Source organism: Melopsittacus undulatus, chromosome 2 (genome assembly GCF_012275295.1).
Source record: "Melopsittacus undulatus isolate bMelUnd1 chromosome 2, bMelUnd1.mat.Z, whole genome shotgun sequence".
NCBI classification, from domain to species: Eukaryota; Metazoa; Chordata; class Aves; order Psittaciformes; family Psittaculidae; genus Melopsittacus; species Melopsittacus undulatus.
In genome coordinates, this window is record NC_047528.1 from 117,122,014 (window position 1) to 117,139,092 (window position 17,079).

General features: G+C 43.0%; 1 protein-coding gene across 1 annotated transcript in view; it reads right to left on the bottom strand.

Annotated features, from left to right (window-relative positions):
* CLCN1 (chloride voltage-gated channel 1) overlaps positions 1 to 17,067 on the bottom strand; it is a 48,136-nt gene extending 31,069 nt beyond the window's left edge. The window contains exons 1-2 of the mRNA XM_034059926.1: positions 17,017 to 17,067; positions 3,402 to 3,644 (exon numbers count right to left, since the gene is read on the bottom strand). Coding sequence (XP_033915817.1) covers positions 3,402 to 3,644; positions 17,017 to 17,067 — 294 coding nt within the window. The remainder of the gene's footprint in view (positions 1 to 3,401; positions 3,645 to 17,016) is intronic.
* Between the last annotated feature and the right edge of the window lie 12 nt (positions 17,068 to 17,079).

The following is a 17,079-nucleotide window of genomic DNA, read 5'->3' on the forward strand; positions in this document are numbered from 1 at the left end:
TCCTGCATGTGCTTTTGCTTCCCCAAGACTCTGGCAGTATTTAAAATAGTGGGAGACTGTGGGACAGAAAGAATCCAGAAACCAAAGGATGACCTTAAAGCAAAATGAGGTTAGGCAAGAAATACCTACTCTGTTAGAAGGCATGTAAACCTAAAAATATAACACAGTGGGACTTAGACTGTTCCTTCTTCTGATGCTCCTTCAACACAAGGAACAGAGCGTTTCTGAGCCCCATCAAAACTGAAGAGAACTGTAAAAGGTACCAATTACCACCTCAAAGGCTGTGCCAGAAAAGGTACTACCAAGCCTAGCTTGGCTACATGCTGAGTGAGACAATGCTAACGGTGCCAAACCCGCTGAAGGTATAAATACCACTAAACACAGGAAAGGGGAGGGGGGGGTGTGTGTGTAACAGAAACCATTCAGGGACAAAGTGCAATCAGGGTGAAGTTCCCGTTCAGGGAGAATGCATTTCTTAGGGAAAAACACGTGTACAGCACCACAACCTCAGCACTTCCCTGGGAGCTGTTTCCGAGTGCTCAGCACCTACATAAACCTGCCCTTCTTTCACAGTCCAAAGCCTAAGTGACTCCCCATGTCATTCAGACTCCAACAATGTGCTCTCCACTGCATACTCCAGGCCTGAAATCCCTTCCCACAGCACTGCCAGTGCATAGAATCATAGAACAGTTAGGGTTGGAAAGGACCTTAAGATCATCCTGTTCCAACCCCCCTGCCATGGGCAGGGACACCTCACACTAAACCATGACACCCAAGGCTTCATCCAACCTGGTCTTGAACACCGCCAGGGATGGAGCATTCACAACCTCCCTGGGAGCATTCCAGTGCCTCAGCACCCTCACAGTAAAGAATTTCTTCCTTATATCCAGTCTAAACCTCCCCTGTTCAAGTTTTAACCCGTTACCCCTTGTTTTCAATCTACTGCTTCTGGCCATTAAGGCAGCCTTGGGCTCTACTGCTCATCGCTCTCACTCCCCCCTTGTAGCCATCCTGCTGTTCCTGAAGCTACCTTCCCAGATTTCTTTTTCCTATGGATTACAAAACCATTACCATACTTGGTCCCAGAGGTGAAACCTGCCCAAACTCACTTCGTAAGTCAGCTTTTTCAATGTCAGGTAAAAGTCTAGGCTCAACTTATCAGACACAAAGCCAAAGAGATACCTGTGAGGGGCAGGGGGAAGCAACAAAGCAGTACTTCTTCCTGAAGAACAGAAGGCAAAGGGGAGATCTGGCTTGGGCCAGAGACCTCCAGAGGCCTCTCCCACCTACATCTTTCTGTGAACCTGATATTTGATACTACTGTACAGCCCAATTCCTTGTAATAACACATCCCTCCCACTACATCCATCTGTATATTGCTGGATGAGCTCTCAGCCATGACCACCCTTTCTAAAGCCATGAATAACACAGCTTCTGAATACTTCTCCAGCTGTAGCTGCTTTCTCATGCAGAAAGAACACAACACAAAATCCTACAATGTATGATGATGTATATTTTTGTCAATGCATATTATGTTATTTGTCATATATCTGCTATCTTTTATCTTCATTGTAAAAAATTACATATATATTACTATTATTTTACTATTTTATTATCTATTAACCACTATGTTTTTTGACAAGCAGTTCTTTGAAGGTCCCAGGCCAAAGACCAAGATTTCACTGTTCTGGGGCTTGTGTAAACTATATCAAAGCACACAGCCAGTCTAAAATAGCTTCTAACCTACACATAAAACAGAAGGCAACATCTAGCAGAAGAAAAGGGCACAACAGAATCAAAATGCCAACTCTTTTTACACATGACAGTGGGGAACAAAATCTTAATGGTTACTCTGCATGGAAATGGATAATAACAAGTGCAACAAATTGTTTTTCATGCTAATGATGTAAGCATGCATGTTTGCACATGATGGACATTAGAGTGCATGTTTATCTGCATGTGCACGAATGGCTAGCAAAACATACGTATGTACAGCAAGCCTGGTTATGTCAGAGTATGTCTGCATACAAAGCTTCATACATAAACATACATGCACATGTGTACATGATAGTTTATATAAAAGTATTTCTAGGGCATATTTTTCATATAGTAAATCTAATTTTCATATCGTAAATCCTTTTTTTATATAGTAATTTTTCATATAGTAAATCTACAAATAGAGCTGTCTTGACTTTTAGATTACAGACTGTGTTTATAAATGCAGGGCTGCTTGGGGGCACTACTGCCTGAAGATATGCATGGGAATGTGCATTTGATGACGTGCCTGTTTGTGCATGAGGTTTGCGCATGAGACTAGCATGCCTCTGAAAACAGAGCAAGAAAGGTAGAAAGAGCACAGAGGTGGGTTATATTTGCCTCACTGTGTCATCTGTGCCTATTGCAATGTGGCACATGTAATTTCCATTGGGATGTTTATCTATTGGAAGAGGTTTTCTTGGTGGCAAATGTGGCTTTTTTGCTATCACTAAATCACAGAAGTCTTCAGGAAATGATTAATGGATCCCCTCCCTCATCTCCTGATTGTTCACTGAAGTATTCATGTAAAGGGCCTTCTATTGATGTAAGGAGAAACATGCACTCTATATGAAAATCACATTCATATGTTCTCTTTCACCATTTGACTGGGTCCTTCATTGCTCTAAAGCCCCCTTACCTAAGCTTAGTCTGAGCAGAGTGGTAGGAAATAAGACACCAGAACTCTGCTGTAAGACCTTCCCTTTGCAAGAGGCTGTTTCAGAAGAAGAGGTAGAGGAGATACAGAGGATAACAAGAAGCCATAGGCAGAGTATGTTTTCTGAATCACTGCTTGTATGAACTAGAGCAAGAGTTAGGTCAAGTTTAAGGGTTAGAAAATCCTAACTTAACAGCTCTCCTGAGAAGTACCAAAACTATCAAAACACATTTATGGGTCTGTCATCATGAAGTGGTTTTTGGTCAGAGAAAAGTGAGAACAGAGCTCTGCATCACTTTATCTATACACCCGTGTCGATAGATACCCATCCATATACATCACTGTTCTGTTTGGGTTTATTCACTCCTCTACTGTACTTAATATCACTCTCCACACAGCTCAATGCAGCTCTGGTTGCTCTTTACCATTACAAATGCATTAACAGGCTGCATGATTTCCCAATCCCAGCTCATCCACTCTTTGTGTCCATGGCAGGTGGAATGACCCCTGACTCAAAATGCTGATAGCACTCATGGATGTAGTTACAACCATGAAAGTTAACGCCTGACCTGGGAGTCAGCAAGTGAAGGGGAGAGGTGGCAGGATTGGGAATAGGGCGCTCTACCATCACCATCCTGGGAACCCCAAGAGCCTGTGTGATCCCTGGAAGACCTGTGCTGCCACAAACATCCCAGTTGTCCAGCCCTACCTGCGGGTAGCTGAGGGAGTTCTCCAGGCAGTGCAGGTCGTCCCCTGTCCCCCTGGCCTCATGTCCTGCCTCCACAGGTATCCCGTAACGGGTGCATTTCTCAAAGCAGACATGGTTGTATTGTGGAGTGCCCCCCCACAAAGCTGACTTCGATCTGGGCTCCTGCGTCATGGTCTCTGAGCCTTCCACGCCTCTACTCTTCCTCACGCTCAGTTGTAACAGAGCTGTTGCTCTGAGCCTTACCTAGAACCACCTCATGTTCTGGCCAAGTGCATGGCCTCCACACTTAATTCTGCTCCCTCTCTCCTCACACCACTCTGATTTGTCCTCTTGCTGCACTCACTTTCTCTCTGCCCCTCCTCCTCCTTGTGCTTCTCTCACTTTCCCCCCTTCCTACCCAAAGGCAGTGGTTGCAGGGTTCAACTATATTTATAGCAACCTTCTTCTGCCACATGATCTCAGCAAAAGGCACTAACTCTGCCTGGATTGAATATCAGGTGTGAGCAAGAGGGGAACTCCTGAAGGAGAGGGAAGAGGGGAGCGTGGAGGGGGTGGAAAGAAGGTGGTAAGACAGAGCTAGAAGTACAGAGACAGAAAGCAGACAGGAAGAGGCAGAAATGATTATTCAGGAGATCTCTTCACTCACACCTCCCTATTCTGAGCAAGCAATATTTGCAGTAAGAACAAAATTCAGAGGGCTTCATCATTCTCTCCCCAGATATCAGGTGTCCAAAAGACTTGACAACCATAAAGATACCAGCAACTATGGTGAGATAGAACAAGATGGGTGCACACTCAATGTCCCAGTTTTTTTAACTCCATGGTCCACAAGAGAAGCAGCAAGCCCTAATGGAGAAGTCAGGCATCCCTGTAAACTGTTGGGCATTGCAGCTTAAACTCAGCCTTGCCATGTGTCCTTGTGGGAAACACTTCACACATTGGGAGAATGTTATCAAACTGCTCTGTGAGTATTCAGTCATGGGTATATAGAGAAATGTACTCTTCTTGATGCTCCCTTTTCCACAGGCTAAAGCATTCAACAGCTTCTCCTCTCCACTATGGCACGTGTTTCTTGGCCAGGCAAAAAAAGCAATGAGCTCAGCCAATACCAGTGACCTACCAACCAGTGACAGGAATGAAAAGCATGCTCCAAAACATCATCTAGGGATAGCTCCCAGTACTGTCAGTGTCCTGCCTGTAACTATACGTCTTCTGATGGCTATTAATCTACAGTGATCTTGGAGTTCAAGATCCTAGAAACTGTGTACAAGAAGACCCTGCATGCCTCAGAATCACTAAAGAGCTGCTATTAACTCCTTCTTCCTCCTCTTGTACACTATCACCTCTATAGAACAACAGTTTCCAATCTTCTCACACTTCAGGGTAAGGGATTTGGAGGCAGCATGGGGAAGAGAGAGGCAAAACACCCTTCTTTTGTGTCCAGTAGTGTCGCTATTTCATTTTGCAGACCCCTGTAAAACATTTCTCCTGGAGGCTCTCTCAGTATGCATGGTGCTTCAGGATGGGGTACAAAGAACGGCTCCGAGAGGAACACACACTTGATTTCCTCCATAAACCATCTCCCTACCTCCTACAGTGTTACTGCTAACAATACCCATGTGGCTATCCATTAGCAATAATACCTATATGAATACTGCTGCTCTGTCCAGTGCACACATGGTGTCAGGCCAGGCAAGCCCTGAGTATTTACAAAAGCAGTATCAGTGCTGCCTCAAAATCAGTTTCATTCTCACCAGCAATCACTTTGCTGTCAATGAGCAATGTTTCCTGGAGGAAGACTGTGACACATCAGTAGGACAAAACTTGTAATGAACCACCTTAAAGAAGAGTTTCTAAGTGACTGTGTCTAGGAAATCAGAGAACAGCATTCTGATACCCTCTTACGTTTCCCTCCTATAGGCTTTTATTCCCTCATAAAGGCATTTCCTTCATAAAGGCTCACAATTTATTAAGATGCTTTTGGAAGACCAGTGTCATTATGGCTTACATAAAAAATCATGCATAGCATACACAATACAGGGTAGAAAATACATAAAAATACATAGAATATAAGTGTGTATCATGTACAGAAAACCTAAAAACCAACCGCAGTAAGCCCCAGCAAACATCAAAGCTGTAACACAGAACCACATCTTCAGTTACTGTTATGTTTACTGGAGGCAAACACTCATGATCACAGCTACTGGAGAAAACTAATGGGAACCTTTAGAAAGAGGTGCACTCTTCTAGCTTTTGTTTTTCCAGAGGCACAAGAATAGCACATCACAAATTGCTCCAGTTTCAAAAAGAACCCCCTACTGCCAACTGATCAACCTCCACTGTTTTGTATGATACTGGTGTGGAATTCCCATGGAAAATGAGATGATGATCCTGAAAGTTTGGGTTTTTCAAGAACTGTCCCCTCTCAGCCTCCAAACTGGCCCCAGCCTCACTCACCCCATCAATAAAAGCATGAAGGGGCCCAAGGCCAACGTTCACCACATGGCTCTAGATGTTACTCAAAACCAGCAGCCTTTACTATCCTCATGAGGAAGACAACCCTCAAACCCCCTGCATCCTCAGCTGTACTTTCCACAACACAATACACCTCATCCAGTGCACCAAATGGCAGACTTATAACTATGCAGGTGAAACAGTGGCACATGTGTACACTCTAAGGACCTAGCTCAAAAGACATCTGCAGCTAAGGACCACAGGGGAGAGCACTTCTCAGTCTCTCTACCTCTGATCTCTCTACCCAGATATTTCTGTCAAGGAGAAGAGTGACAAATGAAATGCACTATTCCAGTGCATGACAAAATAGATGATATCTGTAGAGATACTGGACAAATGAGACATAAGGAAACACAAACCTTTTGGTGGTAACATGTGGGTCTTGCTTACTTTTCAGACTTTTCCTGTTTTTAGAGCAAATGCTATAAACTACTTATATGAACTTCATCACTGCTGAGTACTAGCTGCTGACTGTACTAGTTTGTCCTCTCCATTCGTCCCAGCTGAGAAAAATAATACCAACATAAAAGTTGTAGCACAGATATGTCATCACTACCATTTTTAAATACTATATTTACTATCAAAGTTAAATGAGTAAATCTTGTGCATTTTTGATTAAGCTTCCTGTTTCTCCTCTCATTCCCACATCCAAATGTAGATACCCACACACAACTACCTAACCCTCCTACACAAGGGATCTTGCCTGCTTCCCATAAAACAAACCCTGATAGTAACATGAGAAGGTGAACAGAGGGAAGATAGTAGTTCTCTTGGCAGCTGAATAATAAATCCATCACAAACGAGGGCAAACCAATTCCCCTGCGATGATAACCTTTCCTGTTATCACTGGCTGCTGACACAGGGATGATGATAGTGAGAGTCAGCATGGCACTTATTGGACTGACTCCCTCCCTCTTTTAGCAGCCCCCTGCTTTGACTTGTAGGAAAGTGCTGGGGGAAGGAAAGAACTTCATCAAGCAAGTGCATCCAGGCTGAATTACTGGGTCATTTTGCCATGAAGGCTACAGAAAGTCTTTTCTCTGTGGAACTCTTTAAACTAAAGCTTCTGTATACTTAGTCAGTAAGAGCCTACTTTGACTGTCACAAGGGGAAAAAGGTGCCATGAGGGTGCAGTAATTACCAGGTGTCACAAAGACAGGTATCTCAAGCCCAGATCAGCCAGCAGAAGAAAGTGCAGAAGGTGCCCCACAAATGGCATTGTGTCCCAGGGCTGACATTTAATGTCTGTGTCATCTAAATATATTATACCTGGAATGGGAATTCAGGGAGTGCCGAAATATCAACATAGAATCACAGAATACTTAGGGCTGGAAAGGACCTTAAGATCATCCAGTTCCAACCCCCTTGCCATGGGGAGGGACACCTTGCACTAGACTATGTCACCCAAGGCTCTGTCCAACTTGGCCTTGAACATCATTATGACAGATTACAACCTCTTCTTCATTGCCTTATTCAAGGAGGGAAGGGGACCCCAGAAGCAGAGTGCCTGCCTGTAACATAGGGACTACAGCTCTGGCTACAAAGCTTGCTGGAATACAGCAGGTTCTGAACCTGAACAGTGATGCTGGTGGTATCACTGGCACCACAACTGCTGGCCAGAAGATCCCTCACCCCCTTCTCTCTCTCTCCAAGTGAAACAGGTTGAAATCCTGTCATTAAAGCATGAGATGGAGTTAAGGAGTACTCTCATTGCAGGAGGGTTCTCCATTGTGTTTGCTGCAGGAGACTTTCACTGTGGCAATTTAACTGTACTTCAAGGCATTACCATTTGGACAGACGTCTGTCTATATGATTTCCTACTGAGTTTTGTCACACTGATCATTATATCCCTGTCCTCTCTTGACCTATAGTCTTGAATGCTAGGAACATAATCACTGTACTAAACTAGCTGCTGCACATTCAGATCTGCTTGGAAGTGCATTAATGCAGTTAACATCTGTGTTCTGGCACCAGGTCTGCAATGTCATTTTTATCAGGATGCCTTCCTCAGCAGTATTAGCCCACAGGAGTGTCTGGCCTTGGCTGTGAATTTCTGCCCTGTTCCTAGAGCTGCATTGGAAACAGGAGGCAGATATCATAGTTCAGCTCTCCCTAAAGGACACCTGGTACCACCTTCAACCAGACAGGAATGCTTCTTTCACCTACATCCAAGTGCAAGAGATCAGGCTGAACAACCCCTGACCAAACAGAATCTGCATCTTGCACTGGAACATCTCACAGGCAGCCTCTGACACTCAACTGCTGTCCCTTCCAGACAACCACCCACTCTGTGAGGGCTGCTGTCACTTCTTGCTGGCCTAGTGGTCATTTTAACATGGACATAATAGGACCTGTGAAAAGACAGGATCAAAGACATTGGCAAATGGTACATGCCTATCTCGCCATAGCTACACACAGAGACAGCTGCCAGCATAAGGATGCGGCAACAGAGCAACTGTACTGGTTTAGGAGCTGGGTGGGTGTTTGACTGTCTTGTGATCCATCTTTCTACAGTGTTTGGAGAAGCAGGATAAGCTGTAGGATTTGGAAGTTTACTTGTCCTAGCCTGTTTTGATTTTGGGTTTTTTTTCCTGCTCATTCATGCAGCTTCCTTGGAAGACAGATAATACCACCCATTGCTCTTACACCTTGAAGAAAAAGAGGGCTCTAGGAAACATAATTTGAATCCTGGTAGAGAACAACCAGGATTTTAAGGATCATTTAAGGATCTGAAGCAGATGAAAGAAGGACTAAGGGCTATTTGGACCTGTTCTCTTTAGATACCACTACGGTGTTCTTCAGTAACCCGGATCTTCAGGAAATGTTTCATGTTTTTGGTCATGTCTCTTAATTGATTAAAAAGCTTCTTCATTTTATATGGGTTTCTTTTGATCTATTCTAGGGGATTCTTTTGATCCTTGCTGCTTCCACGGGAATACTGACTCCAGGCACACTGTGGTCACTAAGTACTGGTTTCAATGAAGTTGTGAAACTTAGCACAGTATCTAGCTATAACATTTTGTGCACTTCCTAGCTGACTATTCCACAAACACCAATCGCATCTACTTCACACCCAGGGACAAGCCTATGGGGGGGTCATGGCAGTTTTTTGTTACTGTTGTTTCTTGCTCTCTAGTCTCAATCAACATATGAGTTTAGCAGTCTGGGTTCAGAAGGCAGTGACACAGATCCAACATTATACCATTCCTACTTACATCTGAAATGCCAACATATTTGGATGCTGAGTTCATTAGTTTGATCCAGATTCTCATTAGCATACAGTACTACTCCATCACTAGTATGCTTTATCTTAAAGAATATTTTTAATGCTGGTATTACAATTTCCCATTGATTGCTTACCACAAAGATTTTAATATGCCTGGTGTATCTTTTGTTACAACAAGAGACTGGTCTTATATGCTATTTTTCATAATTCTAGCATTTGCATACATGTAAGTGTACCACTACTTTGGTTCCTAGTTTGGTATTCTATTTAAATTGAACCATTTGTGCTTCCTCTGTTTGACTGTTCAAAGACTCTGATCTACCCTGCATTTGAGAATACAGGATCTCTGTAGCTTCACTATCCTTCCTAAGAAAATATGTTTAGTTATATGCTTTTTACATGCTATAAAGAAAATACACTTTTTTATAAGTGCAGAAAACTGCACCTGCTATTTTCTCCTAAATCTTCAACCTGACAGTGTACTGATAACCTCCTTAACATTCACCATCCGAAGCCTGATTCCTGCAGCTGCTCTGTCCCTCCTGCACAAAGTCACTCTTTATAACAGGTATGCCAGAGTATCCTCAGGTGTTTTGTGAATATATTGCATTAACATTATACTGTGTACTTGCTATAAGGTTCTCAGGTTCTATAAGCTATTGTAAATCACGTTTCAGGAGTAGTGTTTGTTTAACATGGTTATGCCTATGCGTAGCCTGCTTACAATTTTATCAGTTTCACACAGTGATGGAACAATAAAAGTGATGATAGTGGGTAGCTCAGGTCTAGAACTGAATGGAAATTGAAATTACTATAGAGAAGGACTACTTCTTGCAGATATTCTGACTCTCTTTCTATGGGTTTCCAGTGAAGGACTACTAGTCAGACTGGAATAGCCCATGCTACCCAAGCCCTACACAGAAGAGCCTGCCTGTCACATTCTGCACCCACTTAATCAAAAGCCAGTGATATCTCAGACCTTAAATTTCTTAGTCTCCCTTAGTTCTCCTTTCCAGACAGGGCCAAGTCTGGTCTTTTATCTTTTGGTATGAGCGCAGTTAAAAAGAGAAAAACAGAAACCAAAAAGAAACTCTTTTGAGGTCATGGGGTAAAAGCAGCTCAGACTGCTTCTGAAAGGTACAGGAGAAGCTGGGTTAAAGAGCAGAGAATACACAGTAGTTCAAGGTGTTTCAGTGTTGGCCTGAACCTTCACAGCTTCTTATCTTCCCATCAGAAAGATTTCCATGTACCTGTGGAATGAAGTTCCTACACCACACTAGCTATTTCTTCTGCCACTATAATGTTGCACAGCTGTGCTATGTTTAATCTTGCACTTGCCTTTACCATTCCCGGGAATCTTAAGTGAACCTGCAGTTCTACTACCCTATGGGGCTGGAGCATTATGGATTTCCAATCAGTGGAAATGAGATTTCCAACATGCCCTATTCCTATATGGAACTGGGAGTAAAAGCAGTATATGCTCAGTGGCTTGTTCTCTACTGCTGATAATAAACTTGATGTCAAGCGGCTCAATATCAAACAACTTTCTTGCCTGGAAAAGGGCTCACAGTTTGTCAGCAAGTTATTCAGAGGAGTGAAAACAAAGGCTGACTGTATAAGGACCTTAACAGGATGCCTGAGCAGTAAAATGACAGATGAAACAGTCACAATAAATGTAAAGTGATGACTGTGAGGAGGAACAGATGTTCTAGCTTTCCACACACAAGAATCGTCCAACTGTTACTATTTAAGCTTTTACTATTCAAGAATAAGGTCTTGGGGATAAACAAAATGGTTATGGTAATGACTCCCTCAAGATTCTTCTAGAACCAGGGGTTTAAAATGAAGAAAACAAGTCCAAATTAAATGCAACACTCATCTTGAGTGGTATTTGCATTTCTGTTTCCCCTGATCTCAACAAGAATATAGTAGAACTGAAAGAGTTTCAGAGGATAGTCAAAATCATGGAATAGCTTCTGCATGAGGAACAGCTAAGAAGACTTGAACCTCCCAGGCTGGAAAGGGAAACAAGGGCTGCACATGAATAAACTGAGTGATACAGAGAAAGCAAACTGAGAAGGTTCAATTCGCTGCATCTTGGGATGTAGGCAGTGGGTTGGTCAGATAATATGCATCATGTTCTATTGAAGTCAGAACTCAGATCACAGAATGGTTAGTGTTGGAAAGGACCTTAACATAATCCAGTTCCAACCCCCTGCCATGGGCAGGGACACCTCACACTAAACCATGGTACCCAATGCTCTGTCCAACCTGGCCTTGAACTCTGCCAGGGATGAAGCACTTACCATTTCTTCAGGCAACCTGATCTCCAAAGATGCAAATTCTGCAACCTCTCCAGGCAACCAGTGCTATTGCTCAATCACAGCAAAACCTCTTTTCCCTCATTGTCATACTGTATTTCAATTTGTGCCCATTCCATCTTGTCCTGCCACTGGGCAACACTGAGAAGTGTCTGGGTACATCATCTTCAGTGTCCCATCAGATAACTAGATCCCCCTTGAGCCTACTCTTCTCCAGGCTAGAGTCCCACATCTCAGTCTTTCCTCATATGTGAGATGCTCCAGTCTCTTCATCATCTTTGTACCCCTTTGCTGAACTCTCTCCAGTAGCAAAATGTCTTTTGAAGTGGGGAGCTCAGAATTAGACACAGGACTCCAAATGTGGCATTGCCACAGCTAAGTGGATGGAAGGATCACCTCCTACAACCTCTGGCATCACTCCTCCTAATACAGCCCAAGATACCACTAGCCTTCTTGGCAGCAAGGGCACACTGATGGCTCATGTTCAACTTGGTGTCCCTCAGGTGCCCTAGACCCTTTTATGTCAAGCTGCTTTCCAGCCAGTCAGTCCCCAGCATGTAATGTATTGGATTCTTTCTCCTCAGGTGTAGGATTCTATATTTCCCTTCGTTGAGTTTCATAAGCTTCTTCTCTGCCCTTTCCTCCATCCTGTCAAGGTCTCTCTGAATGGCAGTGCAACCCTTTGGTGTACCAACAGCTCACCCCAGATTTGTATTATCTGCAAATTTACTCAGTTCCATCACCTAGATAATTAACAAAGAGGTTTTGATATTAGATCCAGTATTTGCCTTGCCAGGCAAACAACCAGCAATTAGATCTGGTTCCCCAAGCAGTCCTAAGTCACTTAATAGTAAATCAACACTTTAAATAAGCAGGTTCTGACAAGGTAGTCTCCAGCTTAAGTTTATCCTCATTCTGTGTCAACAAGATGAGTTAACAGCTACCATTGTACCATGAATGTATGTGGAAGCTGTTCTATGAATACTAACACAGCAGCAACTTTAGCAGCAACTTTCTAGTACTTCACTAAAGCAATCACAAACAGAATAACTAATTTTTATGAAGTCTTTACTGCGACTTCTTTGCTGTGATTTTGTGGAGATTCACAACAGTAGCCAGCTTTACCTTGAGGATTTGTATTTGCTGTACACTTCTGTATTGACACATTATTTCTCATGCACTGTACTCTGTATGCCACCTGCTGTACAGCCTGGGCAGTTAAATCTCTGTATTCCAGTTGCCCCTCTACTGCTGTTGACAATTTTACTAGCAACAGGTCTAGTTTACTGAAATCCCAGGAATGCTGGTACTCAGGCTTCCCATCCCAGCCCCAACTCTGTGCCTCTCAACTTGTCTGAAGTAATTTAACCTGATATACTGCCAAATTAGCATGTAAGAATCAGCTGCTGACACAATTATGAACTTTCTTTGTCCATGTAAAAAAGCTTATAGCTTGCAGCTACCCTGCTAGATTTCAAACAAATGGGGGATTCCCCTTATACCATCCCACAGCACAAAAGCAAGAGGTCTGTTTCATAGAATCACAGAACAGTTAGGGCTGGAAGGGACCTTAAGATCATCCAGTTCCAACCCCCCTGCCATGGGCAGGGACACCTCACACTAGACCATGTCACCTAAGGCTCTGTCCAACCTGGCCTTAAACACTGCCAGGGATGGAGCATTCACAACCTCCCTGGGCAACCCATTCCAGTGCCTCACCACCCTCACAGGAAAGAATTTCTTCCTTATATCCAATCTAAACCTCTGCTGTTTAAGTTTGAACCCGTTACCCCTTGTCCTATCACTACAGTCCCTAACAAAGAGTCCCTCCCCAGCATCCCTATAGGCCCCCTTCAGATACTGGAAGGTTCAGTGACTGGCTGATGGTTACAGAAGAGGAACACTACTATGTGTACATTAGAGGGGAATGACTTTCAACTCCCCAAGCGTTTGTACCATGCAGCCAAGATAAGACCCTGACACTGATTTCTGCAGTGAATTTCTGACAAGGCAAGGTATTCATTCTGTGATCTCACCAACAGGAAGTGGGAAGAGAAACCAATGCAGATCTTCAAATATGCCTATAGAACTGAGTCAGTAGATGTCAAAACAAGGGTAACAGATGCCAAGATGGGTATGGTAGATAATAGGAAGCCTTTAGCTTCAGTAGATATTAAATTCTAGTCTGACTTAAGGGAAGATGGGAACGAACATCTTCTTTTCTCCTTTGTTTTTAATATTGTCGTTATCAGCAGCCTACAATTTGCCCTGTAGAGCTTGGCCCTGTATTCATCTGCCTGTTGCTCCCTCCAGCTTTGGAATTAGCAATAGAGATGTGCACAAGGGATCTTTCTCATGACCTCAGTTCCCAGGTCTCTTCTCCCTTCTAACATTACATTGACAACATCTTCAAAAAGAAAAAGAGGAGAGGGAAGATGTGGAGAATCCCCCCACTGCCTTGGGACAGCACAGGGAAAGGGTCACATGGGATATTTTTAGAACAGAATCCAATGGCAGTGATGTGAGGAAGGCACAGAGAAAAACACAGCTGTGAAACCGAACACTTGGCTTCATAGATACCGAAAGCAGGAACAGCAGAGAAACAAACTGAGAAGACACAGCAGAAGACAAGAGTGAGAAAAAGGTATGTGAGGGTAACAAGGGAATGGTAAAAGACTAAGAGGCAATGAACACCTAGGAAAGAAATGGCTAAGAGAATATGGGAATGGAGGAGCCAAATTAATGGAGTAGCCATGTTACATAAATAAACAGAGATACTTCAAACACAGAAGGAATCAAAGGGCAAGAAATGGTCAGCTGACTCAGCAGCACTCTTATGTAAATTACTTGTGACCTTGAAGTCTGACCAGCAACTACTCAGGCTACCAGCTCTCCTCATCCCAAGGTACGAGGGCTTCATAAGTGGCATAGGTTTTGCATTGAGGCACTGCAATGGGTTTTCTAAATCAGAGGAAAAGTCATTCCTACAGTCTTGGAAGCCAACTGATGACCTAGCATCTCTCTTTTACTAATAGACCAGCATTCCTGGAGAGCAGAGATTGCTTTATGTACGAAACCTGATTATGTAGCACTAGTTTGGAAGTGCTCTCTGCTATTGTGCACTCAGTACACAAGAAAGAACTAACATGACTGACTACAAGGAGTGGACTGCAGTAACGATGATACTTGATAGGAGTATGCTCCTAAAGATAGCATTTTAAGGCATCAATTGCTAAGACACTTAAGTCCTGAAAGTGTCTGGGATCCACTTGAGGCAAGTACATCCAGAATTACAGTCACTTGTTCACTTGCTACCTAATCTTTATAGCTCTTAATTTTTCTTGTTTGAGAAATAATTAATCTTTCATCAAGGCTAGTGATTCATAATCTAGATCCAGCAACTAGTTGTTCTTGGTAACTAGCTGCTGCTCTGCGTGTGACCCTAAGAGCTCAAGTATATATGTCCATTCATGAAGAATTCCTACATTTATATCCACCTCTTTAACAAAATATGTTGTAGCATACTTGTCTCCTTATTATAAAGCTTATCAGGGATGTGGGTGACTTGAATTCAGCTAAAGAACTGGCTTTGGTTTATGCAGACACTTAAGGGATCAAACAGCTATCATTTATTAAACAATCCTGTCCAGAAGCCATAAAATCCTCTCAATGGCAAATATTTGGGATAAATTTATGGATAAATGAGGACCATGCAGTACATCATCTCTTCCTTTCTCTCATGAATAACTAGTAAGCAATGCATAAACACTTTGTCAAAGACCTGACTTAGCACAGTTGTGTCTTCCCACCAGCATGCAGAAAAACTGTCATTAGTCTAAATATTCTGACCAGCCTGGTTCTAAACTGAAGAATCTAAACCTGAAAACTCTAGAGATTCATGAGTTTGTTACAGCTACAGAACAAACACAGCTGTTCTCCCCATGTAGTACACTCACTACTGCTGCTGTCTCATGCTCTCTTCTTTACCACTACTTTTGTTCAGGTTTTTGCTCCTTACAGCTCAGTGCCTCATGCAATTTGATCAGCTCAGAAACCAACAGAGTTGGATTTTTTTACCCAGAACCCAGCTCCTGCTCTCCCTCCACAAACCTTACCTGTTTGTATACTGTGCAAACAGGCCACTGCAACCCCATTATGTCCTATAGTGAGCCCAGTCTCAATGATCTACTGTTGTGCAACTTGATCTTGACACTCAGGCTGCGACCTTTTTGTATTGTACTACAGAAGGCAAGGCAAACATGAAATATTTCATAATCTACCCTTTCCACTGTAATGACTGGTTCCTTCAGCAATGTTAAATACTCGACAAGTCATAAAAGTATCCTTAGAAAACACTGCTGAGCTTGTGATGTGCCTATGTGGAGCACTAAGAAATCTACATTCATTACATAAGTCTGGATTCAAAACACAAGCTTTCAGTCATAAAGGGCTATATGGTCACACAATCAATTCTTCATTCATCTGTACATCATACACAAGAGCAGGTCTCAGCAGCAGAAAATGCTGGACTGAAAGCTACTCTCCTGGTCCCCACCTCAGTTTTCCATTCCCAAAGCCAGCCCTACATTCCCCTTTGTAAGCTAGGTGTTCCAGCTTCTATAAGAAGTCTCTCCATCTTTCTTTGCAGTAGCTCAAAGATTTCATGTTTTCCACAGATTAAAAGGGGCTTATTTGTCTCCAAACACTGCTAGCAAAACTTTACATGTTCATGTACAAACAGGCCACCATTCATTTTTACAGGCTTGGACTCCATTCATGCTGCTCCTTACGCAATCTGAAGTGCATCATGCGAATTCACACTTCAGTGACCACAGGACGTAGCTTTTTAGATGCAGTACAAATTGCTACCTCAGTTTGTTTGGAGAAGTGTAAGGACTCATGATATGTAATGTATCTTAGTTATCCTACTAAGAGATCTCTTAAAGTAAGTAATCCTACTAAGTAATCTCTTAAAGTACCAGAAAGTAGGGTGATAGCCTACATCCAAATACCCATACACCAAAGCAGTGCAAGACCCCACTGGGGTATGCCCAAAAGATGCCCCAGAGCAACACGCTTTGGTGCTTTCACAGCACCTGTTAACACCCACCATAACAGAATCCTAACCATGTCTTCTAGGAGCTGTAATGAAGGACAAGGAAAGGTTTCAGTGCCTTATCTGGAGTTATGTGGGAAAAAGAAACCCATTCAGAACCAGCAGTTACTCTTCTATACAGCTCTATTAGAGTAGGCATCCCTGCAGACTCAGCCCTGAGGCTCTCCAGCATTTTTTACCTTGTCTGGTGAATTCAGTGATGCAAGTTTTTTCACCCATGAGGATTAGGAACGATTTTCATACTGAGAAAAGGACAATATGGCCTCATTTGCTCTTGGAGGAAGACACTACTGGGGTATGTGCTCAGGCAGGACTCTCACAGTTTCTTCCTAATGCAGTTAGGGAAGAATATTTGTAGGCAAGGAAGATTTTCAGCCACTTAAGTAAAGGGAACAGCCATCATGTAGGAAACATTCTGTCTACAGGTATTGCACTCACCAGAGTTTGTTGGTATCGGAACGCTTTTGTTGGAGAGGCATCCCCAGTCATATCCCCAGCGAC